Source organism: Syngnathoides biaculeatus, chromosome 2 (genome assembly GCF_019802595.1).
Source record: "Syngnathoides biaculeatus isolate LvHL_M chromosome 2, ASM1980259v1, whole genome shotgun sequence".
NCBI lineage: Eukaryota > Metazoa > Chordata > Actinopteri > Syngnathiformes > Syngnathidae > Syngnathoides > Syngnathoides biaculeatus.
The window spans coordinates 29,745,364-29,770,320 of NC_084641.1; the positions used below are offsets into that span (position 1 = coordinate 29,745,364).

Below are 24,957 nucleotides of genomic sequence, written 5' to 3' on the forward strand. Positions count from 1 at the left end.
CGCTAGAACAGTGCTAGCGCAGCGCTAATAGGGGCGGCAAAAGTCACTTCCTCGGCACATATATTCCATCCATGGGCTCGGTGGCAATTTTTCATCTTGTTGAGATAATTAACAGGCCACAGTCAAGGAAATAACACTTCTTTTTCGTTGATGGTTAAATTACGATAACTTTACTCATTTATAATCTCGTCCCAAAAATGGGACGCCGTCCGCGAGAGGGCGCTTGGGTTTTCTTAGTAGATGGTCCAAAAAACCAGAATCAGATTAAAACCCTTCAATATTTTGATATACTGACGGATGTAATGCGTGAAAATCGTGATGTCCCAAAACTGAGACGCTGCCCACGAATGGGTTAAACGTATAAACATATACATAAGCCATATCTATAACGCTTAAACTTGGATGGCGATACAGGGAACTTGCAGTGAAGGAGTACGGTATCGAGTACTTTTCCCAGTTCTGCGTATTTTCCATTTTCACAGGTACAAACGGTTCTTCAGGAGCACACCAGACAAGGAGAAGTCATCCTGTTGGTGTACAGGGGAGGTAAAAAGCGAACATTCGGCGCTCACTGCTTCTCAGTTTTTTACTTGTTCCCATTTTTTTCGTCCCGTCGTCGTCAGGGATCAATCGAGCCCCCGGCGCCGTTCGGAGACTGCCCCCTCCTCTTCTTCGACCCCCTCCCCCACCCGGCGCCTCGGACGCCGATGCCTTATCCGCCCCCCGTACGTCGATCGCCACGCCGACGCGTTCCTCGCTGATCCAGAGCACCAGCTTCTTGGAGTCCATTCCGGTCACTCTGACCATGGAGCCCAAGGACTGGATCGGTCCAGGTCTTCGGGATGCCGCTTCAGGAGAAGAAGAGGGGGCTCGACCCCTCAGGGGGTTCGACGTGGAGCTGAGGAGGAAGCTCGGCGAGGGATTCGGCTTCGTCATCGCGTCTCAGGATCTGGAGAACGTAAAAGGTAAATCGGTGAGAAAGATTTCATGTGATGTTCTTTGTGAGAAACCGAAAACCGAGCGGCGGACGCGGCGACTGAGACGCGGTTGTGAAAGATTTCAGTTCCATTCCGATCGGACTTTCCGAAGAAGCGAAAGCAGTTTTTGGCCACCCGAGCGCAGTTGTCGAAGGTGTTCTGTGAATGTTTTGGTGACTTTCGACCTCGCACGAGTTAGTGGGCGTGGTCCGTTTGAACAGCCAATCACGTTGAAGGGATGATCTCCGGATCGATATCTGGAATCTCCCACCGGCCCACGTTTTCAGATGTGTGGCGTTACGACGGTCCGTTTCCGACCCGTGTGAACAGACTTGATTGTTGAAAGCGCATCTCTGTGATTTACGGCTCCAGTTTTTGTCTTCTCTTGTCCGCCCTGGCCTCTGTTCCACGGGTTGATGCGCTTCAATTTACTGCACTTCACGGCCCAAAGGAAACGAGCACGTTGGGGACATCTTTCCACGTCCAGATCGATGCTCCTCCGCGTGACCTCCCCGCCGCGCCGCGGAAAGAAGTCGTCTCCGTCAACTCGGCACGACTTTCTTTCTTTCCTTCCTCTCCGTCTCCCCTCGCCGCCCTTTTTTTTTTTTTTTTTACTCTGCAGCGAAAAATGTCCGGTCTGGTTTTTTCAAAAGATTAAAACTCAGCCTGCCTCCCTCCCTCCCTCCCTTCTGCTCTCTCCGTCACTGGCTGAACGCTTAAGAGAAAGGCTCCGGCGCTACAGAGAGGAAAACGCACAAAAGCGACTCCCTGCTTTTTTCCATTTTTATTTTATTTTCTAGCTCCAGGTTACACGTGAACATCGCCGTCCGTCTTCAAGAAGAAGATGACAAGGACCTGATTTTTGTTTTTGTTTTTGTTTACAGTGACTCTAATTCCGAGAGTCATGCTGGAGAGACTGCAGTCCGCTCTGAGAACTGTGAAGGAGTCGAAACGTAATGATTGGCTTCATTCGCTGCTCCTTTTGCATTTTTTTTTTGTATGTTTTTGTTTGTTTTAACTCGACAGTTTGCGCGGGTGCTGCTTTTGCCGCGTGGTTTTCTCCTTCTCTCGCATTTCCTCCGAATTGGTTTTGGTGCTCGGAGCGTGAAGTCGGCGCCGCCGGACGCGCCGACCGTTTGCCGTTTGCGAGTCGGATCCGAGCGCCGACGTGGCCGCGACTAAGCGCGTCGAGACTAAAGTGTGCTGAAGGTTGTTTCGGTTGGCTCGGGTGGATTTTTTGCGGAGAACAAAGAGAAGGTTGCGTACAGTTAAAAAGTTGACAGACTACTACAAAATGTTGCTATATTTATAGGTAGATTTCTCGGTAAAATATGAATATTGTTATTAAGAGGGGGGGAAAAGTGGCTCAGCTGGTAAATTGTTGGCCTCACAGTTGTGAGGACCCGGGTTCGATCCCGACCCCGCCTGTGTGGAGTTTGCATGTTCTCCCCGTGCCTGCGTGGCTTTTCTCCGGGTGGGCACTCCGGTTTCTTCCCACATCCCAAAAACTCGCAACATGAATTGGACGCTCTAAATTGCCCATAGGTGCGATTGCGAGTGCGACTGTTTGTCTCGACGTGCCCTGCGACCAGTTCAGGGTGTACCCCGCCTCCTCCCCTTTGACGGCTGGGATAGGCTCCGGCACTCCCTGCCACCCTTGCGAGGATAAGCGGCTAATAAAATGAATGGATGGATGTTATTAACAGAAAATGAAAAACAATCAAAAAACCCCAAAAAGGCCCGGTGTCCTTTTGTCTCCAGAGATTTAAATGTCCCGAACGCCAATGTGACCCTCGTGAGGATAAGCGGTGAAGAAAATGGATGGATGGATAACTCGGATGTGATGTAATGGAGGCTTTCAGCAACGGAGTGGCCGCTCGAGGTCGTTTCAAAAAAAGCGAGAGAAAGCAAGCGCATTTAACGGACACAACAGATGCCGGTTCCTCAGGCTCAGCGGCCGTTCGTCATCGTCATCGGACGTGCGCTGGCGATAAGCGGGCTTCAGGAGCCGACGCGGTAAAAGGTCACTGGCGGTCCTCGGCGTCACCGCAGCGGGCCGACGTGGAACTCCGGAGCGGAAGACAATTTGACGGGAAGCGGGACGTCTGGATGCAGCTGTGCCGCGGCGGCGGCTCAGCACATCTGTCTCGGCGTGCCGAGCGAGAGTCGGCTTACGAACGCGTCATTTGGCAGAGGTTGACGTTCCGACCGTTGTATTATACGCCATAAGAAGACTATTTGCAAAGCTGCCCCGGCGTCCGCTTTGACCCGATTGCCGCCCGGATTATCGGCACAGAATGGACGTGTGGCGCACGGTCTCTGAAAATACCGCCACAAGTGCAAATTTGTCATTTTCTCAGACGCATTTGTCGACAAAATACTGAGGAAAATGAACTTTCAGGCTCGTGCGTGGACAATTTGGGCAGGCAGGCGCTCAAGCAAAAATCAACGGCACACTTAGTCATACAATTAAAGAGAAACAATACCGCAATATGTTTTACGGATTCGTTTCTGTTAACGCAATCAACACGTTCAACAAGGCAACTAGTGACAAAGCAGGTGAAGTTCAAAAGTTTTAGAAGAAGGAGACGGGCCGGTGCGAGGCAGGAGGGTAGTTCAATTCTACCCAAAGAGAAGTCGTCGGAGTCACGATGAAGTGATTGGGATGCACAAACCGTTTAATTCTTTACATTATATTTAATGCGTTTTCACAATATACTTTTACAAAGAACGATGGATCAGCTGGAAAGCCTCACAATTCTGAGGTGCCGGGTTGGAACCCAGGACCCGCCTGTGTGGAGTTTGCATGCTCTCCCCGTGCCTGCGTGGGTTTCCTCCCACATCCCCGAAAAACGTGCATGAATTGGACACTCGAAATGGCCCCGAGGTGCGATAGTGAGCGTGGCTGTTTTCTGCGATCGGCTGGCGACCAGTCAGTTTGTAGCCCGCTTCCTGCCTGTTGACAGCTGGGGTAGACACCAGCATTCACCGTGACCCTCGTGAGGATAAGCAGCTCAGAAAATGGATGGATGGATGGATAATCTTTTTCTTTTTTTGGCTGGGTGCGAGGCTGAAACGGATTAACAGCACTGCTGTTCATTTCAATGAGGAACAATGATTTGGGATCGGATTTTGGGTCATGAGCGCCGTCCGGGTACAAAAGTGACAAGAATTGTCCGTGTTTATTTGCAGGACACAGAAAATGGTCAAATTTTCCAATGTCTTTTTTCTACCAGGGTCTAAAAACCTGTCAGGTAGTCTTCGATTTTTGAAGAGGGCGTCAAACTCGCTATTTTTATCCATTGTGTGAGGAACGCATCGCACCTCATCCGAATGAATACTTTATGCTGCTGCGTAGCTTAAACAGGGCAGCCTGTCCAGAAGTACAATTATCATCAAAACTCCAAATGACTCGTTGTCATAAGAATGTGTCAGCATGCATTAATTATGTCCATATTAAAAAAAAAAAAAATCAAAACTTAATAAATTAGTGCCTTGCGATACTAGTTTACATTTTCCCGTCGGTATCTGAATTCACCTTCCCCCGACTGAAATGAATGGGATTCCATCCTTATGAAATATTAGTTTCTCAATAACCGAAGACAGAGTTTCACAACTACTGTCAGCGATTCGGTACATGCAAAGCATCACGGCGGTGTATGTACCGAATCCTCGGACGTCCAAAAATGTTGAACCATTTTCAAGACTTTCAAAATAACACGCACATACGTGGACTGACTGATTTGTGAAAGAATATGAAATTTGCCAATTTTTGACATAGAAAGTTTCGGTTTGATTTCAGCGATCGATTAAATACGCCTGTGCGTATTGTGATATTGTCTGTCTGCATGTGCTTATGCACCATTTGTGTTTTTAAAAAAAAAGAAAAGTCCAGCTTTAAGGGTTAGAATGTTCCAACTTTCGTTTGGCTATTTGTTAGCATATCAATGGCATTTTGCAGCTTGTGTTAGCAAACTACGAAGGCAAAGTTGCGTGTTTGTGTTTCATGCGTTTCCATTTCGTTTGACAGCGAACTTCAACTGGACGCGGTATTCAAACGATGGCTCGGCAGACGCCCCGAAAGACGAGATGTGCGTTTTAGGGAGGTCAGAATGTAAACCTGCCCTGGAACCGTCCGCGGCTTGCACCGTCAAATCGGTCCTCATGTTTTTTTTTTTTTAGTAGACTTGATAATTCCAAATACTGTGCAGTATATAAAAATCACTCCAACAGTTATACTGTGAAACAGTATCAGTCACGTTTGAAAAATTTACGGGTGTGGTCAGTCATGCCCGCAGATATCAAGTTGCGGGTGTGTGTTCTGTTTGTAATCATGAGTGTACCCCTTTAAGAGCGGAGGGGGGCGGCGTCAGGAAAACTAAGAAGTAGAAGTAGGCTGAGCAGCAGCTCGTTGTTCGAGACCGTGTGCTTGCGTGCTGGGTCAGGCTGTGGTTCGCTGCGCTGGATCGGTTTTCATAGTGTGCGACTTAGAGGGAACATTGGTCAAGACTACACAAAATAAGTGACATCTTTCAATATCTATGTATTTCTACTTGTGACAAATTTTACGCGCGTGATTCTTTTGCGCTCAACTGTGCAGATTTGCGAGTGCGATGGCGCGCGGGCGCATTCGCCCCCATCAAATCACAGTGACTGCCGTACAACGGGTGTCAAACTCGTTTTTTATCGCGGGCCACATTGTAGTCACGGTTTCTGTCAGAGGGCCATTATGACAGCAACCATGAAAATCTTGAATTGACCCATCATATTTACACATTAAAGTTTTGGAATCAGAAACCAAGAACAACGGGTTTTTCAACTATTGTTGATGTTTGTTAACACAGCAACGCTTGCGATATCTCAACGTCATCATTTAGGATATGACAATTTGAACAAAAATCCTGAAAAAAAAAAAAAAAAATCATGCCTTCGCGGGCCACATAAAATCACGTGGCGGGCCGCACCTGGCCCACGGGCCTCGACTTGGACACCCCGTCGACTCGACTGCCGAAAGGACCAATGCGAAAAACGTCAAATGTTAGTTTTGATTTTTGTTTTCACACTATGAGATCAAATCGAGCCGACTGCAGGATTCAATTTTATCGGCGCTTTTGTTTCCTTGAAATATGAACGACGTTTTGACCATCTTGGAAGGTTTTTTTTTTTTTTTTTTTTTTTTTTGAACGGCGCCGAGAAATAGGATTTGCCATCACGAATATTTTGATGTCCAAGCATGGTCGGTGAAGGAATTCGACTCATATGTCTTTACGTTGGGTGTTCGATCCTGACTATTGTTGTGAGCAAGCACATTTCGGAGGCTTGTGCCGGTTCGAACCAACGTTGGGCTCCGTCTTCCCTCTCCAGCTGCGTCCCTCCTGCCGCACCGCTTTGTGACCGTCCGCCGAGGCAGCCCGGCGGCCAAAAGCGGCCAGATCCGGCCCGGGGACCGGTTGGAGGCCGTGGAGGGACGCCCGGTGGTGACGCTGCCCCACCGGGAGCTCGCCCAGATCCTTCGCCGCGCGGGAAACACGCTCCGCCTCACCGTCGTCCCCCGGCCCGGCGCCAGTAAGCCCGACTCCTCGCGTGATACCGTTTTACGAATGCTTTCCTTCCGAACCTTCATCCAGCCAAAATACATATTTTGCATGTTAAAAGACAAATGCTTGGATTTGTGGCCAAGAACTTAAGACAAGAGCGCAGTACGGCGCAGTGGACTCAACTCCAGTTGCAGTCCGGCAGATATTATTAGTGGACGATCGTTGACAAAAAAAAAAAAAAAAAAAAAGAGGCTTTATTATCAAGCTAAATATGAAACATCAGAGTTAGACTTTAGGTTTAAAGCCCCACTGTCATGAAATGCATCATTTTTTAAATTTTTAGTGTGTTATTAATGAAAACCCATCTGTTTTTTTCACCACATCACACGATTTTGACATATGTGGCTTTTTGTCACTCTCGAGGGATTTGTTTTGGAGAAGAAGCAGGAAGTGACATCATCAGCAGACGCCCACTCAGGCGGCCTCGTGTGTTTGTACCAGTTTTACCTGCTGGAAGGTAGCCATTTGTTCCTCCGTGTTTGCCAAAATGCCGGCTCGCTGTATTGCCGGATATTGTTCGAACACTCGGGAGGACGGATTCACTCTTCGTAGTTTTCAAAAAGACCCGCTCCGTCGTGAAAAATGGATTGCACGGGTGCAAAGGGGGTTCCAAATGACAGGTAATTGTGTATAGAGACAATAGTTGGGGAGGGGTAAGGGGGCACGTGATCCTTCTTTCGGGCCGTGACCGAGCTCCGGCGACTGGCCGCGGCCGACCGTCATACATACTGTCGGGGAGTCCGTTGTTAATTCGAAGTGATCCGCATATCATCTAAATATGGCTGGAAACGATAGGGTGATATTGCCCCGGTCACTTGACTCGATTGTGAGATGTTCTCGTCTTCGAAAAGAGCTCCCGTGTCGCGGCACTTTCTCAACGGCGGACGTCCCGGCGTAATATCCGCTGATGACGTTGCAGGCAACGTGGCCGCCACTGGGATGTCAAATGAGATTTCCGCAGCTTCGCGCGTGGATGACGCACTCTCCGCTCATATTTATTTTTTCGTCTGGACGTTGAAGTGAATAATATACGTATTTCTCACCACAATATCTATTTTGGAATATTTATAGGCATGTCAGTGGGGCTTTAAAAAAGGAACATGGTTGCCTTGCTAGCTTATTGCTAACACATAATTAGCAAGGCCGTAGACTGGCTAAACGACAGCACCTGTGTGGCAATGTTTTGAGTTATGAGCATGGCCACGAATGAATAAATGCACCACTGTATTTTTTATAGCTTTGGAAAAATGAAAAAAACTTTTTCCTCATTTAGCTATTTATGGGTATATTTGTGTAAAAATAATATTTTAATTGAATTCTGTCAGGCGGCACGGTCTCGATGTGCCCTGCGATTGGCTGGCGACCAGTTCAGGGCTTAGCCCAGCCGCCTCCTGCCCGTTGACAGCTGGGACGGGCTCCAGCGCTCCCGTGACCCTTGTGAGGATAAGCGCCTAAGAAAATGGATGAAACCTATCGACTGATTTCAAAACACAAATATAGTCATTAAGAGGATTTATTTGCAGAAAATGGTCAAAATACCTAACAGGGTTCGGTGTTTCTTGAGTCTCTTCATTTTTTTTTTCATATCTTTGTACAGAAACGATGATGATGTTTGCCCATATCGTTACATAATTAGTTTTAAAATTTGACCTTTTTAGTTGAAAAGTTTGCTATTATTTTGTTGAGAAAAATGGCAACAACTCTTCTGCCGTTTATTGAACAAATATTGAAATGCTCAGACAGTCACGACAGTTCACTGGTACAGATAGACCAGCGGCGATTAATTATGAAATCATAATTTCCACAGCGACGCAGTGAAATCGAATTTGTCACGGCACACCCGCTGATCTCTCACGACGCGCACAAACGCGGTTTGGGATCATCGCTCTGACGTCATCGGTCTCGTCTCCAGACTCGACGAGCCTCTCGGAACCCGCCGAGTCCGACCTCGGGCACAGGAGCAGGAAGGGTCAGAGGTCGCGTCCCAAACGGGATTCCCGGTACTACGGCGTCGACTTGGAACGCGGCCCCTCGGGATTCGGCTTCAGCCTCCGAGGCGGCAGTGAGTACAACATGGGCCTCTACGTCCTGGCGCTGATGGAGGGCGGACCCGCCTCGCGAAGTCACAAGATGCAGGTGACCGCTCGCCTCGACGCCGACGCTTCTCAAAATATGTACGCGGGCTCCCTCGAGCACGGTCCGGCTCGAAGAACCGCAACAGCAGTCCGAGTGCCTGTTCTTAAAAAAAAAAAAACAACGATAATAAAATAGCTCGCCAGCGGTGGGGCATTGTGATGTTGGGGGAGAACACATTTTATAGATTTACATAAAGAAAATGTTAATAAGTTAATTTATTGTAAGAAATCAATAACAGCGTCTCTTCGCAAAGATAAGGGATGTCAAACTCATTTTTTTGTCTCGGGCCACCTTGTAGTTTCGGTTCAGGGGGTTGTTATGACTGAAACCATACAAATTTTAAATTGCATCATCATATTTACACGTGAAATTTCTAAACTATTTTTCAATCATAAACCAAGCGTCGTGTGGTGATGTTCAACAACACAAAAATGCTTACAATATCTCAATATATATAATACTTGTGATACGACAATTAGAATTTTTCACTACAGATTTTCACAAGAATCGTGGAAGTTGATTACATTAAATTTGCCATCACGGGCCACGTAAAATCATGTGGCGGGCCGGATCTGGCCCCCGGCCCTCGACTTTGACACCGGAATTCGGTGGATATAATGAATTATTAGTATTTGAAAGGTAATTAAAAATATATTTCATAAGAGTATTAAACTGGTCACCCTCTACATAAACTGGTACACAAGAAGCTGTTCTCAGAAGAAAGAATCCCCGTTTAAGTCCGCTTCATGCATGTTTTTATCTTTTAAAATCAACACATTTGCAGTTAATCTTTTCAAAGTGATTATTTCAAAAGATTAGGGACTCTTCCTTCCATGAAATCCCCCACGCTGCGCGGCATAACCGTGAACGGAATTTAAAATTTCACCCCAACGCATGTAAACGAGGGACATCTGCGTCACCAATCCTGTCCAATCAAAGCGGCTCCTCTCGTTCCCTTTAAATGCCTGAACGGATGAGAGTCTGTGACGTGGTGGAAGGAGAACCGGACTTGGACGAGTCCAAGAGGTGGACCCGCGCAAAGGTACAGTTATACGGGAATTACAAGCACACCTCGACAGGCGGATGACCTTTGCGCTCTTTTTGCGTCAGATGCTCGGCGAACCTCTACAAAAATCGCGCCTTGAGTATTTTGAGCAAATACGCAACTGGTCCCCGATGAAGGCCAAGATTTTAGGAAAACAACACCGCATGTTAGCGTTAGCTAACAAAAAAAAACAACAATGACAAAGATGTTGATGTCGAGAAACAGAAGTCAACGGAAATAACCAATAAGAAGAGATGGACGATGCTACAACGCAAGCAGACGAAAACTAGAAATATGAAAAAAATGCTTCTCCGTTATGCGTATTAGCACAAGTATGATAAGAAGGAGTTTTTTTTTAATTTCCAAATCCAGTAAAGCCTCGGTTCTCGAACGCCCCCAGACGACGAGAAAACCCGGGAATGATATTCCGCACGGCGCAAGAAGATGACCCAGCCACGCCGCGCTTTGTTATTGTCAATTTGAAAAAAATACATAAATAACATAATGTGCGCGGCGCAAGCAGTTGACCCACCTGCGACGCGCTTTATTATTGCCTATATTGCACTTTTGTTAATACAAAAAGTTTAGCAGGCTGGGGGCCGAGTCGCTACAGATCCGGCAATCCGCTCCCAGCTTAGCATACTCTACTAGCATACATTTTAAGCAAAAAATACATATATTTCTTAAATTATTTTGTTATATAAAGCATTTAAACTATACATGTGCTTCTACTATGCAGTTTATTAGCAGAAAAGGCTAAAAAAAAAATGCTTTAAAAAGCCCAATTTTTTTTAGGCTTGGGAGGCATTATTTCTTTTTCTATGAATTATAATGGGAAACATCGATTCGGTTTTCGAACAAATCACTTCCGGCTCCGTTTTCTGGAACGGACTGCGGTCGAGAACCGAGGCATCGCTGTGAATGCCCGACGGAAGAATCGAAAGCGTCAACAGCTGCGTCCATTCCGGCGGCGTGCAGGTGAGCGACCAGCTGGTGGAGATCAACGGCGACGGCACGGCGGGGATGACCCACAGCCAGGCGGTGGAGCGGATCCGCACGGGAGGCCGGCGCATCCGCCTGGTCCTCAAGCGGGGAAACGGATACGTGCCGGACTACGGTGAGACTCGCCTGCGCGAGAAAATCTGTCCTTGTCCTCCGTTCGAACGCTGGCTAACCTTTTTTTTTGTCTTTTTGGCTCCACTTTCCTTCCTTCCCGCCCGTCACCGCCGGTCACGTTCTTGGCTTGGTGTGTTTGCCGTATTCCCTCCATTCTCTTTTCCTCTCAGTGGAGCTGTCCAGTCTGTCTCTTTGTATGACCAACTCCAAGTTAGGCGAGCCTTGCTTCTATGTGATCGGACGGACCGAGAATACGCGGTTGGTAATGGTTCCTGTTAGTTCTCCCGTTTTCTGTCTCTCTACATTCCTGCTCTCACTTGCCACTCTGTCCTCGTCTACACTTGTGTTCAGAAGAATAATAAGAGCGTGGGAGTACGCAAAAAGCGTTTCGGAATCCAAAGGTGACATAAAACTTCGTTTTAGCAAAAAGTACCGTAATTGCCGGCCTGCAAGCCGCGACTTTTTTCCCCACACGCTTTCAAGCCTGCGGTTTATGCGGCGATGCGGCTACTTTGTGCATTTTTCTCTAACGGCCGCAAGGGGGCCCTCGAGCGGAAAAGGTAAGCAAGAGACCGGTGGAATATGTGTGCCGAGGAAGTGACTTTTACCGGCCCTGTTTGCGCTGCGCTAGCCTGTCGCTGCTGCGTTACTGGCGTGTCTCAGTGATAGTTACTGGTAAGTTTTATTTTAACCGGCCCTGTTAGTAGTAGCGCGGCGCTAGCGATAGCGTGGTGCTAGCGATAGCGCTAAACTCTTTCTGTGTACCGTCTGTCTTTGTAAATATCTCGTTTCCACATGGGGGGCTTGCGGCTTTCACACAGCTGCGGCGTGAGCATGTACCAAATGGTATTTCCTTTCCAAATGTACTCGGTGAGGCTCGTAAACAGCTGCGCTCTGTAGGCCGGGAATTACGGTATTTTCCTCGCAGCAGAAAAAGTTCCATTCTTTAGTCATTAGCAGTACAAGATGGGTTGGTTTCACCCAAAACACCGGAGAGGTAAAAAGTAAGAATGAGACTGGTAGATATATATATGTGCCGAGGAAGTGACTTTTACCGGCCCTGTTAGCGCCGTGCTAGCACTGTGCTAGTCTGCTGTGTTACTGGCGTGTCTCAGTGATATTTACTATTAAGTTTTTTTTTTAACCGGCCCTGTTAGCAGTAGCGCGGCGCTAGCGTTAGCGTGGTGCTAGCAATAACGCTAAACTCTTTCTGTGTACCGTCTGTCTTTGTAAATATCTCGTGTTTCAATGTGGGCACTTGTTGCGGCTTTTACACAGCTGCGGCGTGTGCATGTACCAAATGGTATTTCCTTTACAAATGTATTCGGTGAGGCAAGGTAAGAATGAGACTGGTGGAATATACGTGCAGTGGAACTGACTTTTACCGGCTCTGTTAGCGCTGCGCTAGCCTTAGCGGTGTGCTAGCGTGTTTTGCTGCTGTGTTACCGGCGTGTCTCAGTCACATTTACCGGTAAGTTTTATTTGAACCGGCCCTGCTAGCATTAGCGCTAGCTTTAGCGCGACGCTAGCGGTAGCACTAGTGTTAGCGTGGCGCTAGCTTTAAACGCTTTCTTTGTAAATATCTCGTGTTTCAATGTGCGTTTCAATGTGGGCACTTGCGGCTTTTACACGGCTGCGGCGTACGTACGTACCAAATGGTATTTCCTTTACAAATGTACTCGGTGAGGCGTGTAAGCAGGTGCGCTCTGTTGGCCCGGGATTACAGTGATGTCTTTTTTTTTTTTTTCAAACTTTTCTCAAAATGGGAAGTTTGATAATATATTATTATCATAATATTTAGGTGGCTAAACCTCCATTTTGAGGAGTTAATTCGTGTGGGCTCCACTAACTCGTGGAACTAACTTTACGCATGCTTCAATTTATAGCGTAAATGTTGCGAGTTACCACAATACGGAGCACCAGCTTGTCCTGCCGGTCCATCAGAACCAGAATGAACAAAGTCACCAAACGTTTCTACCCACAAAAACATCTCTGCACTGAACACTTTTTCCATATTGCTGCCACTTTTTTTTTTTTTTGACATGAAAATATTCCCGACTCCGCTGCAACTTGTTCCTCTTTTCCTCTCTACCCTCTGCACTGCATATTTTAGTCCTAGTGTAGTATTTAATATTTTGTTTCGTAGATTCTGGCAGGACCTTTCAATGACTTTCCATTTTTCTATTTTTCTGAACACAACTGCATACGCTGGCAAAAAGCTCACACTTGTTCTTAACTGCGGAATATTGGCATGCACATCTGGAACGTCTCGCCAACTTTCTCAACGCTGAATTATGCTGCACGGCGGCACCTTCACCTACAAGTGACCCAACTTGTTTTCAAGATACGAGCTGTCCATTATTATTATTATTTGCTTTATTATTTGCCCATTATTTGAGTTGCGAGCCCTCGGTGGCTGTCGCGAACTTCACAACAAGTACAGGAGCACTTTGGCAGCGACTGAAGTAACGTAAAGTCGAGTAAAAGAGGCTTTAAGCCACAGGTGTCAAACTCAAGGCCCGGGGGCCAGATCCGGCCCGCCACATGGTTTTATGTGGCCCGCGAAGCCAAATCTCGAGTTTCCACTTCCATGATTCTGTACTAAAATTTCAAATTGTCATCCATCATAAATGATCAAATTGAGATTTTAGAAGCATTTTTGTGTCATCAAACATGAATAGTTGAAAAACACGTTCGCCTTGATGCTTCATAAATTGATTATATATAAATATTCTGAGACGATTAAACGTTTTTATTGTTTAACAGTCAAAAACGGCCCTCTGAGGGAAACCCAAACTCCAACGTGGCCCGCGAGAAAATCGAGTTTGACACCCCTGCTTTGTTGCCACTCCAGGTCTACCTTGATGTCAAACTAAACATCAAACAAAAAGGACTACACTTTGCGTATTTAACATGACCGCACATCATCGTTTGATGAAAGTCTGCAAGCTGAATGCTAACACAAAAGGCAACATTTTGGTATTTATATCCCCTTAGGAAACATATATTTGCGCGGAAAAAGTGCAGCAACATATCCATCCATCCATTTTCTTAGCCGCTTATCCTCACGAGGATCGCGGGAGTCCTTGAGCCTATCCCAGCCGTCAACGGGCAGGAGGTGGGGTAGAAACTGACTGGTCGCCAGCCAATGGCAGAAAACAGCCACACTCACAATCACACCGAGGGGCAATTTAGAGTGTCCAACGTTTTTGGGATGCGGGAGGAAACCAACGCAGGCACGGGGGAGAACATGCAAACTCCACAAGGGCGGGTCCGGGATTGAACCCGGGACCTCAGACAGAAAATATAACGATACAGTCCTCAACTTTTGTGAAAATTGACAATTCCTGCAGCTAACTGAAGAGTTGTGAGCACGGACAGAGGTACCGAAATGAATCCACGAAGTCATGATCCACAAACGTTTTGTTGGCATCCCATTTTACATACGTTATGACTGTACATTTTTGTAAAGTACGTCGCTGTGGAGGCGGCACGGTGGAGCAGCTGTAAAGCGTTGGCCTCGCAGTTCTGAGGACCGGGGTTCAATCCCGGACCCGCCCGTGTGGAGTTTGCATGTTCGCCCCCCTGTGCCTGCGTGGCTTTTCTCCGGGTGGGCACTCCCGCTTTCCTCCCACAGCCCTAAAACATTGGACACTCTAAATTGCCCGTAGGTGTGATTGTGAGTGCGGCTGTTTGTCCCTATCTGCCCTGCGATTGGCTGGCGACCAGTTCAGGGTGTACCCCGCCTCCTGCCCGTTGACAGCTGGGATAGGCTCCGGCACTCCCCGCGACCCTCGTGAGGATAAGCGGCTAAGACAATGGATGGATGTTCATTCATTTCAATGGGGAAATATGATTTGAGATACAAACGTTTTGGGCGTGGTCACACAACCAATGAAACTTGTAAGTGAAGGTACCGCTGGACTTTGCGGAGATATTGTACATCGCAGTATTGCATACAGATCTGAAACACACTTTCATACATATCAAATTGCTCGACACACTTTTCAAATATGTACGTTTCCCTCTCAAACCCCCCCCCCCCCCCCCATCCATTATCTGTCCAGGCCGTGAGCGCAGAGTCGCCTCCCCCTCTCGCCTGCGCCACCCCAAGGAGCAGGGTATGGCTGCAGTAGACACCGGCGGGCAGAGGGGGCGCCGCTCCAAGCGCGAGCGGAGGGGCGGGTCTTGGGAGGGGCGGGGCAAGGGGACAGGGAGGAGGCGAAGGCGGGGACCCGGAGGGAGCTCTCGGCGGACGAGGGCGTCTCGGAGTTTACCCCCGCCGACGGATGACGGCCAGGCGGGGAGGGTGAGGAAAGGGGAGAGAGGGAGGAGCGGAGAGAGAAAAGACCGGAAAGAGGAAGTAGCTCCCGCTGAGGAGAGGCCCAAGGGGTCGAGGGTCCAAGAGGAAGAGGAACTGGAGAGAGGAGAAGCGCTGCCGATTCCAAGTCCTTCCAAAAAGCTTCCCTGGCCCAAAGCGGAGAGCGAGGAGGACCCAGATGAGAAGTGGGAAGTGGCGGCAGGCTACCGTCACGCGAAGTGGCTCCGAGGCCTGCTGGACCACGACGATGACTTTGCGGACCATCAGAGTGGAGATGACGCGCAAGGGGCGGCAACATCTGCTGACGCCGTGACCACTTCCGGCCTTCAGAGGAAGCCCTTCGCCTTCCTCGCTTCCGCGCTTTCGGTAAATCGGCTGAGGGATGAGGAGTCAGACTCCGGAGGCAGCCAATCAGACGCCGCCAGCGTCTCCGGCCTCTCTGCGGAAGCGTCCGGCCGCGGGGCCCTCGCGCTCCCGGGCCCCTGGCTCGCTCCCGGCCGTCGTGGGGAACGGGCGGACTTTGGCGCCGTCGGAACGGGAAACGGAGAGGAGCGAGGATGGCGCTTGACGGCGACGGGAAGTCTGGTGGGAAAATAATCCAGAGCGAGAGTCCAGGTGGTTCCCATTTTTTCTGTGATCATACATGTAGAGATTTTGCTCCAGATACGCTTTACAATCGCAGTCAAGAAAAAAAGTATTTGAACACCCTGCTAGATTGCGAGTTCATCATAGGTGCACGTCCCCTGCTCGAGAGATCATCGAAAAAGGAAAATCATGAAATCACAATTATTTGTGTGATACAGCTGCAAATAAGTATTTGATCACCTGTCTATCAGCTAGAATTCTGACCCTCAAAGACCCGTTAGTCTGCCTTTAAAAGTCCACCTCCAGTCCGTGTATTATCCTGAATCAGGTGCGCCTGTGTGAGGTTGTTAGCTGCATAAAGACACCTGCCCACCCCATACAATCTGTAAGACTCAAACTTGTAACGTGGCCAAGACCAAAAAACCGTCCAAAGACACCAGAGACAAAATTGTACAAGGGCTACGGAGAAATTCCCAAGCAGCTTGGTGAAAAAAGGTCCACTGTTGGGGCAATCGCTAGAAAATGGAAGAAGGTAAACATGACGGTCAATCTGGATCGGAGTGGAGCCCCCCGTGCGAGATATCCCCTTGTGGGGTCTCAATGATCCTTAGAAAGGTGGGGAATCAGCCCAGGACTACGCCACAGGACTTGGTCAATGACCTGAAAAGAGCTGGGACCACCGTTTCCAAGGTGACTGATGGTAATACACGAAGACGTCATGGTCAACGGTCATTGGCAAACTTAAGCCAATGACCATTTGGAAGATACAGACGAGTCATGGGAGAAAGTTTTGCGGTCAGATGAGACCAAAATGGAACTTTTTGGTCATAATTTCACTCACCGTGTTTGGAGGAAATCGAATGACGAGTTCCATCCCAAGAACACCGTCCCTACTGTGAAGCACGGGGGTGCTAGCATCATGCTTTGGGGGTGTTTTTCTGCACATGGGACTGGATGACTGCGCTGTATTAAGGAGAGGATGACCGTGGCCATGTAGTGTGAGATTTTGGGGAACAAACCTCTTTCCCTCGGTCAGAAGATTGAAGATGGGTCATGGTCGGGTCTTTCAACATGACAATGACCCGAAGCACATAGCCAGGAAAACCAAGGAGTGGCTCCGTAAGAGGCATACCAAGTTTCTGGGGTGGCCTAGCCAGTCTCCAGACCTAAACCCAATAGAAAATCTTTGGAGGGAGCTGAAACTCCGTGTTTCTCAGCGACAGCCCAGACACCCGTCTGATCTTCAGAAGATCTGTGTGGAGGACTGGGCCAAAATCCCTCCTGCAACGAAGAACTACGGGAAACGTTTGACCTCTGTAATTGCAAACAAAGGCGACTGGACCAAATATTAACACTGCTTTTCTCGGGTGTTCAAATACTTCTTTGCAGCTGTATCACACAAATAAATCATACATTGTGATTTCTGGATTTTTCTTTTTAGTGGACACGCACCTACGATGAAAATTTCAGACCCCCCCCCCCCCCCACGATTTCTCAGTGGGAGAACTTGCAATATCGCCGGGTGTTCAAATACTTAATTTCTTCATTGGACATTTACGTCCAATCAAAACCTTAGAAAGTCAAATGAAGTTGACCTGTCACGATTATACTGCATTTTGTTAGTACGGTAGTATACTTAATTTTTGAAAAAGCTCACAGCACATCGCCAAACAAAAGACGTCACAAAAAGGTGCAAATTAATAATCATTTTGTCTCAATTTGCTCCCAAATGTACTCGTTCAAATGTCAAATCTGGAATCAGAATCAGAATCAGCTTTAATGTCTTTTCAAGTTTTTTTTTTTTTTTTTTAGTGGCAGCCACCTTTGAAGGAAGCTTAAAATCATAATTTTCGCAGCAATTAAGTGAAATGTGATGATTTCCCACGATGCACCTGCGGGCCGCGGCACAGTGGTTGGGAATCATTGCTCCGTTCTGCTCGCCAGTCCAATTGTTTCACCTTCATCTTTTTTGCGGAACCATCGCGTCAGTTTGCCTCAACGGCATAATCGTGCGCCAGATGAATTTATCGTTTCAAAGATGCGAAGACGCACGCGCGGGCCTCGCGCAACTCTCAGCTTTTGAGGCATCCGGATCGTCGTCAAAGTGGTCCCCTCTCTCCGTTTCCTCATCTGACCTGAGACTGGAGTCTGACGTCATGACCGCCCTCCAAAATGGAAAAAGACTGAATTGGAAAAATTCAAATTGCTGCTGCATTCTTTGTGCCTTTTTTTTTTTTTTTTACAGCTGAGCGCCGGCTGCTAAGTTCAAGTTGCGCAGTCGACGCTCCCGTTACAAGTACAGTAAAGCCTCGGTTCTCGAACGTCGCCCGTTTTGGGACAAATCGGAAAATTTCCAGATCGGTGCCCGAACGCCCCCCGACAAAACCCGGAAATCACGTAATGCGCGTGGCCGGACCGGCTTACCCACGACGCGCTCCGTTATTGTCAATTCGAACGCTTCCCAGAAAAAAAAAACGGAAATGACGTAACGTATTCTGCACTTTTGTTCATAAAAAAAGTTTACAAGTCGCTACGGATACGCCAATGCAGTCCCGGCCTAGCCTACTCTACTGTTAAAGCATACATTTTATGCAAAAAAATATATATATATTTCTTTAATTATTTTATTATATAAAGTATTTAAATTATACATCTATTCCTACTATGCAGTTTATTATCAGGAAAAGGTACAAAAAAATGCTTCAAAAAGCCCATTTTTATAGGCTTGGAACGCATTATTTCTTTTTCCATTCGTTGTAATGGGAAACATTGATTTGGTTTTCGAACAAATCACTTCTCGAACTGTTTTCTGGAACGGATTGTGGTCGAGGACCGAGGCATCACTGTCCATGTTGTGTTTGATTTTTTTTTCTGGGTCAACACAGCCCTCCTTCTGCCACACTCCTGTCTTACGATTCGTTCCAGGGTAATAAGTGGAAGAGTAAATACGTAGAAATGTCGGAGAGTGTAAAACGTCGGGGTTTTACAATTGAAAAGCACTAATTAAAATGAAATAATACTAAAATTCATCAAATGTACAGATGTAACGTTTATGTGATTGATACAATTCCATGCAAAAGCATGACGTGTTATCTCAGTTTTTAAGCGTACATTTTTTTTTTTTTTAATCGATGGATAAACATTCAGTTCCGTGACCTTTAACCTTCTCGGGGTGGACTGAAACCGCTGTTGCTGTTACACGAACGTCCACGAGATGTCAGTGACGCATGTCCAAATTTTTGGCTGACTGTCAAAGCTGATGAAGAAGAAAACGTTCCTGCCAATGAGGAAGAATAAAAAACACTGATCTAAAAAAAAAAAATTGATTGAAGCTAGTTGGCCGCCATCTTGGTACTCCCAAAATGTGTGCAGGACATGGTTTAAAATTTGGATTATGGCAGTGTTTTTCTCAGAGTTTGTCATGTAGAATGAAAACCGGTCATGTGTGCTTGACATTTTGTCAGTTCTGGTGACATGAAGGATTTTTAATTCGATTTGCTAAGCCAAAAAAGCCAAAGTGCAAAGGAATGACATATAAACACCGTGACTAGCAAGAAAGCTTGCATATTAGCTCGGGCCCGATTTCCCAAAATATGCTGTGAAGCACTATCAGCATAACATAGCAAAAAAAAACTAAGCATTTTTTTCTCATTAAAAACATGAAATATAAAGTCAATCAGTTCGATATATTTTTGGAAATAAGGACCGGCAATGGGAAAATACATGCTAAGCGCATCGTTCATTTGTTGTCTCTGCGACGTCCTGTTTCAGACAGAAAATTTCAACTTGTTTCCTTGCATTTGAAAATCAAATTCAATTTGCAGAGTTCCTTATTATGAAATTCATCAAAATATTCACAGAAAATGTGTTTTCTTGCTTATCCACTGATGAAGTTTGGGAAAATATTGACATCGCTTTTTCGCGTAAAACCGTCGGCCCATTCAGGTGAAGCAGAGAGCGAACAGTCAACAACAACAACTGGAAACAAAACTTTGCTCAAGTGAGTTGAGCTCATCAGAAAATAAAAAACAAAAACCTTTACAAACAAACTTTCACAGTGTCAAAGTAAATCTTTCTAACTTACCTGCGGAAGGTTTTCTCACAACCACGAAACTGGCGATTAACGCGCAGGTCGGCACTGGTCGTTTTGGGAGGATCAAGATGGCGGATGGCGACTTCAGTTTTGGTTTTTTTTTGTTTTTTTGATCAGTGACTACAGTCGGTATGCTAATACTGTACTGTCGCCGCAAAAAGTCACACCAACAGCAATTTCCAGCGGTATCTTGACTCCTTTTGGTTTTAATTTATGTTGCGAGCATTTGAGGCGAGCTTGTGAATGCCGCCACATTCGGCGTCCTCTCGCGTCATTTTCATATTCACTTTGATTTTCTCACTTTGGGATTTCATTTCATTTTTCAGCTAAATTGTACACTTTCATTCAACAATGGAAAATGCTTCCTTTCTTCCCCACAAATTCGTACCGTACCTTTGTTACCGTTTTCCGATTACCTGCATTTATGTTCGCTTGTACGTCATCACAACTCCAAACAATAATATTGCAACTGTCGCCATCTTTTTCTGTCACTCGGTGCACACTTGACTACTGTACATACAATTGTTGTATTTTATTGTGATCGCGCCAATCCACTTTTCCTGTACATTCTGTAAATATCTGTAGAGAGGTTTATATGCGTAGACTATATCATGAATCATATCCAAATATCTATTCGCAACAGATATCCATTTATATTTGGTGCGTGATGAAAATGTTGTAGGACCTACGGTGGCTCGAACCGGGCCTTTTTCAAATGAAAACGTGTCCGAAAAACAGAGGGGAAAAATATTAGCCCGAAAAAGAGAAAAAAAAAATAGCCCGAAAAACAGGATTTTTTTTTTTTTTTTTGCCTAATACGGAAGTGCATTGCTGCCACACACACACACACACACACACACACACACACACAAAAAAAAAAATCATGTTTTTCAGGCAATTTTTTGTCGTTTTTTTTTGGAGGGGGTGCTATTTTTTTCTGTTTTTTGGGGGGCTAATATTTTCCGTCTGTTTTGCTTTTTGGTTTATGAACAATTTCCTTTTATGCAACCCGAGCGTGGACCGTGGACGAGAAATGCAAAATGTGTGCCGGGCCCGATTTATTGTGCCACGCGCCGTTGCCTCGGTAACACGCACCCCTTTCCACATGACCACTGTCGTACTGTGAAAGTATTAAAATATTAAAGTTGGAATATCAACTGGATGTGGCCCCCTCCCCGCTGCAAATCAGTCTGCAATGCGTCGTTGGTCCTGAGATGACTTTTTGTCTTGTGTTACAACAATATGAAAAGCGTTGAGGCTGTGAGATGTTGTTTTTTTTTTTTTATAAAAAATATTTTTTCCCCCCTTTCTTAATTACTCAGGTTATCAGATACTTCAGATTGATAAGCCATTCATTCGGAAGTGAACGTTAAATCATTTTCGCAACAGATCGATGTTGTTTCACGGCGAGGCAATCATATTCGCTTTATGGCGACATCAGGAGACATCAAGTTATTGATTATTGTTATTATTATTATTTCTACAACGTTACTTGATTGGTTCCCTAAAACGGCCAAAACGTTGACAGCCAAATCCACAAAGCATGTCTGTAAGGTCTCACTTGAGTTTTACAACCATTTTTTTGGAAAATATTTTCACTTCACGAAACAAATTACATGTTTGAAGAGTCAACATATTCAAATAAAGTTCTGACTCAATATCATCTGTGCGCGATCGTGTTTTATTATTGCTGTTTTGAGAGTTGGACAGCAGGTGGCAGCAGCAGGACGGCCAAGTCATTTTTCATCGAAAGCAGGAGGTCTTAACTCACACTGACAGTCTTGTTCAAAATTACACATCCATCCATCATCTCAGCCGCTTATCCTCACGAGGGTCGTGGGAGCGCCGGAGCCTACCCCGGCCGTCAACGGCGAACACCTTGAACTGGTCGCCAGCCAACGGCAGGGCACATGGGGACAAACAGCACACCTTGGGGCAATTTCGAGTCTCCAATGAATGTTGCATGTTTTTGGGGATGTGGGAGGAATTCCGGCACTCACTGACGTGCGGTGGCGCTTACGTCTGACCGGTGACGATTCCCGCTCAGCGACGGCGTCGATGTGTGCCCTGCGACTGAGTTGGCGACCGGTTCGGGCTGTAGTCTGCCAAAACATAGCTGGGATAGGCTCCAGCGCTCCTGCGACCCTTGTGAGGATAGGCGACTTGGGGGGAAAAAAGATATCCATTTTCTTCCCTGCTTATCCTCACAACGGTTGCGGGAGTGCTGCAGCTATCAACAGGCAGGAAGTGGGGTACATCCTAAGCTGGTTGTCAGTCATATATATATGTATGTGCGGCTAAGAAAATGGATGGATGGATGGATATGTTGCTGCACTTTTTCTGCGCAAATATATGTTTCCTAAGGGGATATAAATACCAAAATGTTGCCTTTTGTGTTAGCATTCAGCTAGCAGACTTTCATCAAACGATGATGTGGGGTCATGTTAAATACGCAAAGTGTAGTCCTTTTTGTTTGATGTTTAGTTTGACATCAAGGTAGACTTGGAGTGGCAACAAAGCAGGGGTGTGAAACTCATTTTTCTCGCGGGCCACGTTGGAGTTTGGGTTTCCCTCAGAGGGCCGTTTTGACTGTGAAACAATAAAAACGTTTAATCGTCTCATAATGTTTATATATAATCAATTTATGAAGCATGAAGGCTAACGTGTTTTTCAACTATTCATGTTTGGTGACACAAAAATGCTTCTAAAATCTCAATTTGATCATTTACGATGTATGACAATTTGAAATTTTGGTACAGAATCATGGAAGTGGAAACTCCAGATTTGGCTTCGCGGGCCACATAAAACCATGTGGCGGGCCGGATCTGGGCCCCGGGCCTTGAGTTTGACACCTGTGGCTTAAAGCCTCTTTTACTCGATTCATTAATAACATCCTAAAAATCATGCATTTCATGACAGTGGACCTTTAAATCGTTGTCATTCTTTCGCAAATATTGGGGGGGGGGGGGGATGATAATCATGAGACATCCAAAAGGTGCTGAAATGTGAGTGTAAACTAACATCTGGCCAAACAAGTACCAAGAATGCGGATGCAACAAAAAATCATCAAGTCGTCACTCAAGATGCTAACGAGACAAATGTAGAGAAAAGTTGAAGCTTGAGTTGAGAAGGTTCTTGCAAGAAGCTGAAGTGACGCACGCGTTTGCGAACGCATCATTTCCCAACGGATAAAACCATCCGTCCGTCGTCCAAGCCGCGTATCCTCACAAGGGTCACGGGACAGCCAGCTAGCTTCAGGCGAAAGGCGGACTACGACCTGAACTGGTCGCCAGTCAGATGTCGACTGAGCGGGAATCGATCCCACGCTTCCTGCGCCAAAATCAGGCTGCACCATTAGCGACTCGGACAAAACCCCGATCGTGATTCAAACGTGACACGATCTTGACCACCGGAGGGATTTTTGCATTTCGCTCGGGCTGCGCGTCACCCGCACGCTAATATTTGAAATCGGCGTGCGAGCACGACAGCAGCTCGTGGGTCCTCGTTCCAGAGCACTTGAGGCATGCTGCTAAAAATAATAACATCACTGCGGGGCTTGTTTCTCTTCTTCTGGTCTTTTTTTTTTTTTTTACATCTCTCGCAGGCGTTGGCCTAGTGTTTGTAGAATGTGACTCAACTCGGTTCGTTTCTGGCTTGGGGGGGACTAAGCTTGGTTCCCAAGTAGCCGCAAGATCATTTTTTGTTTAAAAAAAAAAAAAAAGTCTTGAGAGTAGCAAGGCACTTCTTTGGGTGACAGCAATTTTCTCTAACAGCAGCCCAGCATGCAAAATCTTCCCTGCTGCAAATGTGAGCTTGCTTCTTTTATTTGAAGTTATTGGCCGCGTCGGGGCTCACATCAGTATTAACAATAACGTCTCTCGCTGTACAGTCCTTTTGTGCATCTTCAGGGGTGTTCATGCACAGATATCCTCGCGTCAATCACAACATTTGGAGACTCTTCAACATGTCAAAAGTCTTGATCACATGAACCAAAGCACCAGAAAAAAGTTCATATTTTGGCCAGTTTCTCAACAATCACGTTAACTACCACAATTGACAAAAAAAAAAAAAAATCCCCTCTTTTCAGGCTAATTTTATATATTTTTCCCTCTATTTTTGGACTATTTTTTTCCGTTTTTGGGGCTATTTTTTTCAGTTTTTCAGACAATTTTTTTGTCCTGTTTTTTTTTGGCCTATTTTTTCTGTTTTTCTGAAAAACAGGGAGAAATATTTTGTCTGAAAAACAGAAAAAAAGTAGTCCGAAAAACGCAGGGAAAAATATTAGCCTGAAAAACAGAAAAAATTAGCCCAAAAAAACAGGATTTTTTCCCCTAATACAGAAGCACACACATACACAAAAAAAATCCAGTTTTTTGGGAAATTTTTTTTTTCGTTTTTTTTCTGTTTTTTCGGCTAATATTTTTCCTTCTGTTTTTCAGGCCAATTTTTTTCTCCCTGTTTTTTGAGCTAATTTTTTCCGTTTTCCGTACTATTTTTCCCCCTCTGTTTTTTGAGCTATTTTTTTCTGAGTTATAGTATAGTTATATATATAAATATGTGTGTATATATATAAATATGTGTATATATATATATATATATATATATATATATATAGTACACATTGAACTCACCCGAGAACGCGTGAACAACAAGTGACTCTTGCTAGACTCCGTAATAAGGAGAATGACCATCTTATTTACGTTGATAAAATTGTATTTTGATATGGGATTAAGAAATTAGCTACATTATTCTCCAGAAGCATATTGCTGTCACACACACACACAAAAAAAATCCTGTTTTTTAGGCTAATTTTTCTATTTTTCAGACTAATATTTTCCCCCTATTTTTTCTGTTTTTTTTCCGAAAAACAAAGAGAAAAAAATTGTTTGAAAAACAGAAAAAATACACATGCACACACACGGAAATCCAGATTTTCGGGGTAGTAATTTTCCGTAATTTTTTTCTCAATTTTTTGGGCTATTTTTCCCCCTGTACCCCCGCCCACAAAAAAACAGGGAAAAAAATTAGTCCGAAAAACAGAAAAAATAGTGTTGCTGTCACACACACACACACACACACAAATCATG

The 24,957-nt window shown here is 45.8% G+C and overlaps 1 protein-coding gene across 1 annotated transcript in view; it reads left to right on the top strand.

The window, feature by feature from the left end:
- The window catches only part of LOC133495619 (membrane-associated guanylate kinase, WW and PDZ domain-containing protein 1), a 50,970-nt gene extending 35,181 nt beyond the window's left edge, over positions 1 to 15,789 (top strand). The window contains exons 10-15 of the mRNA XM_061810489.1: positions 483 to 546; positions 624 to 965; positions 6,342 to 6,542; positions 8,487 to 8,710; positions 10,734 to 10,872; positions 14,939 to 15,789. Coding sequence (XP_061666473.1) covers positions 483 to 546; positions 624 to 965; positions 6,342 to 6,542; positions 8,487 to 8,710; positions 10,734 to 10,872; positions 14,939 to 15,789 — 1,821 coding nt within the window. The remainder of the gene's footprint in view (positions 1 to 482; positions 547 to 623; positions 966 to 6,341; positions 6,543 to 8,486; positions 8,711 to 10,733; positions 10,873 to 14,938) is intronic.
- The last annotated feature ends 9,168 nt before the right edge of the window (positions 15,790 to 24,957 follow it).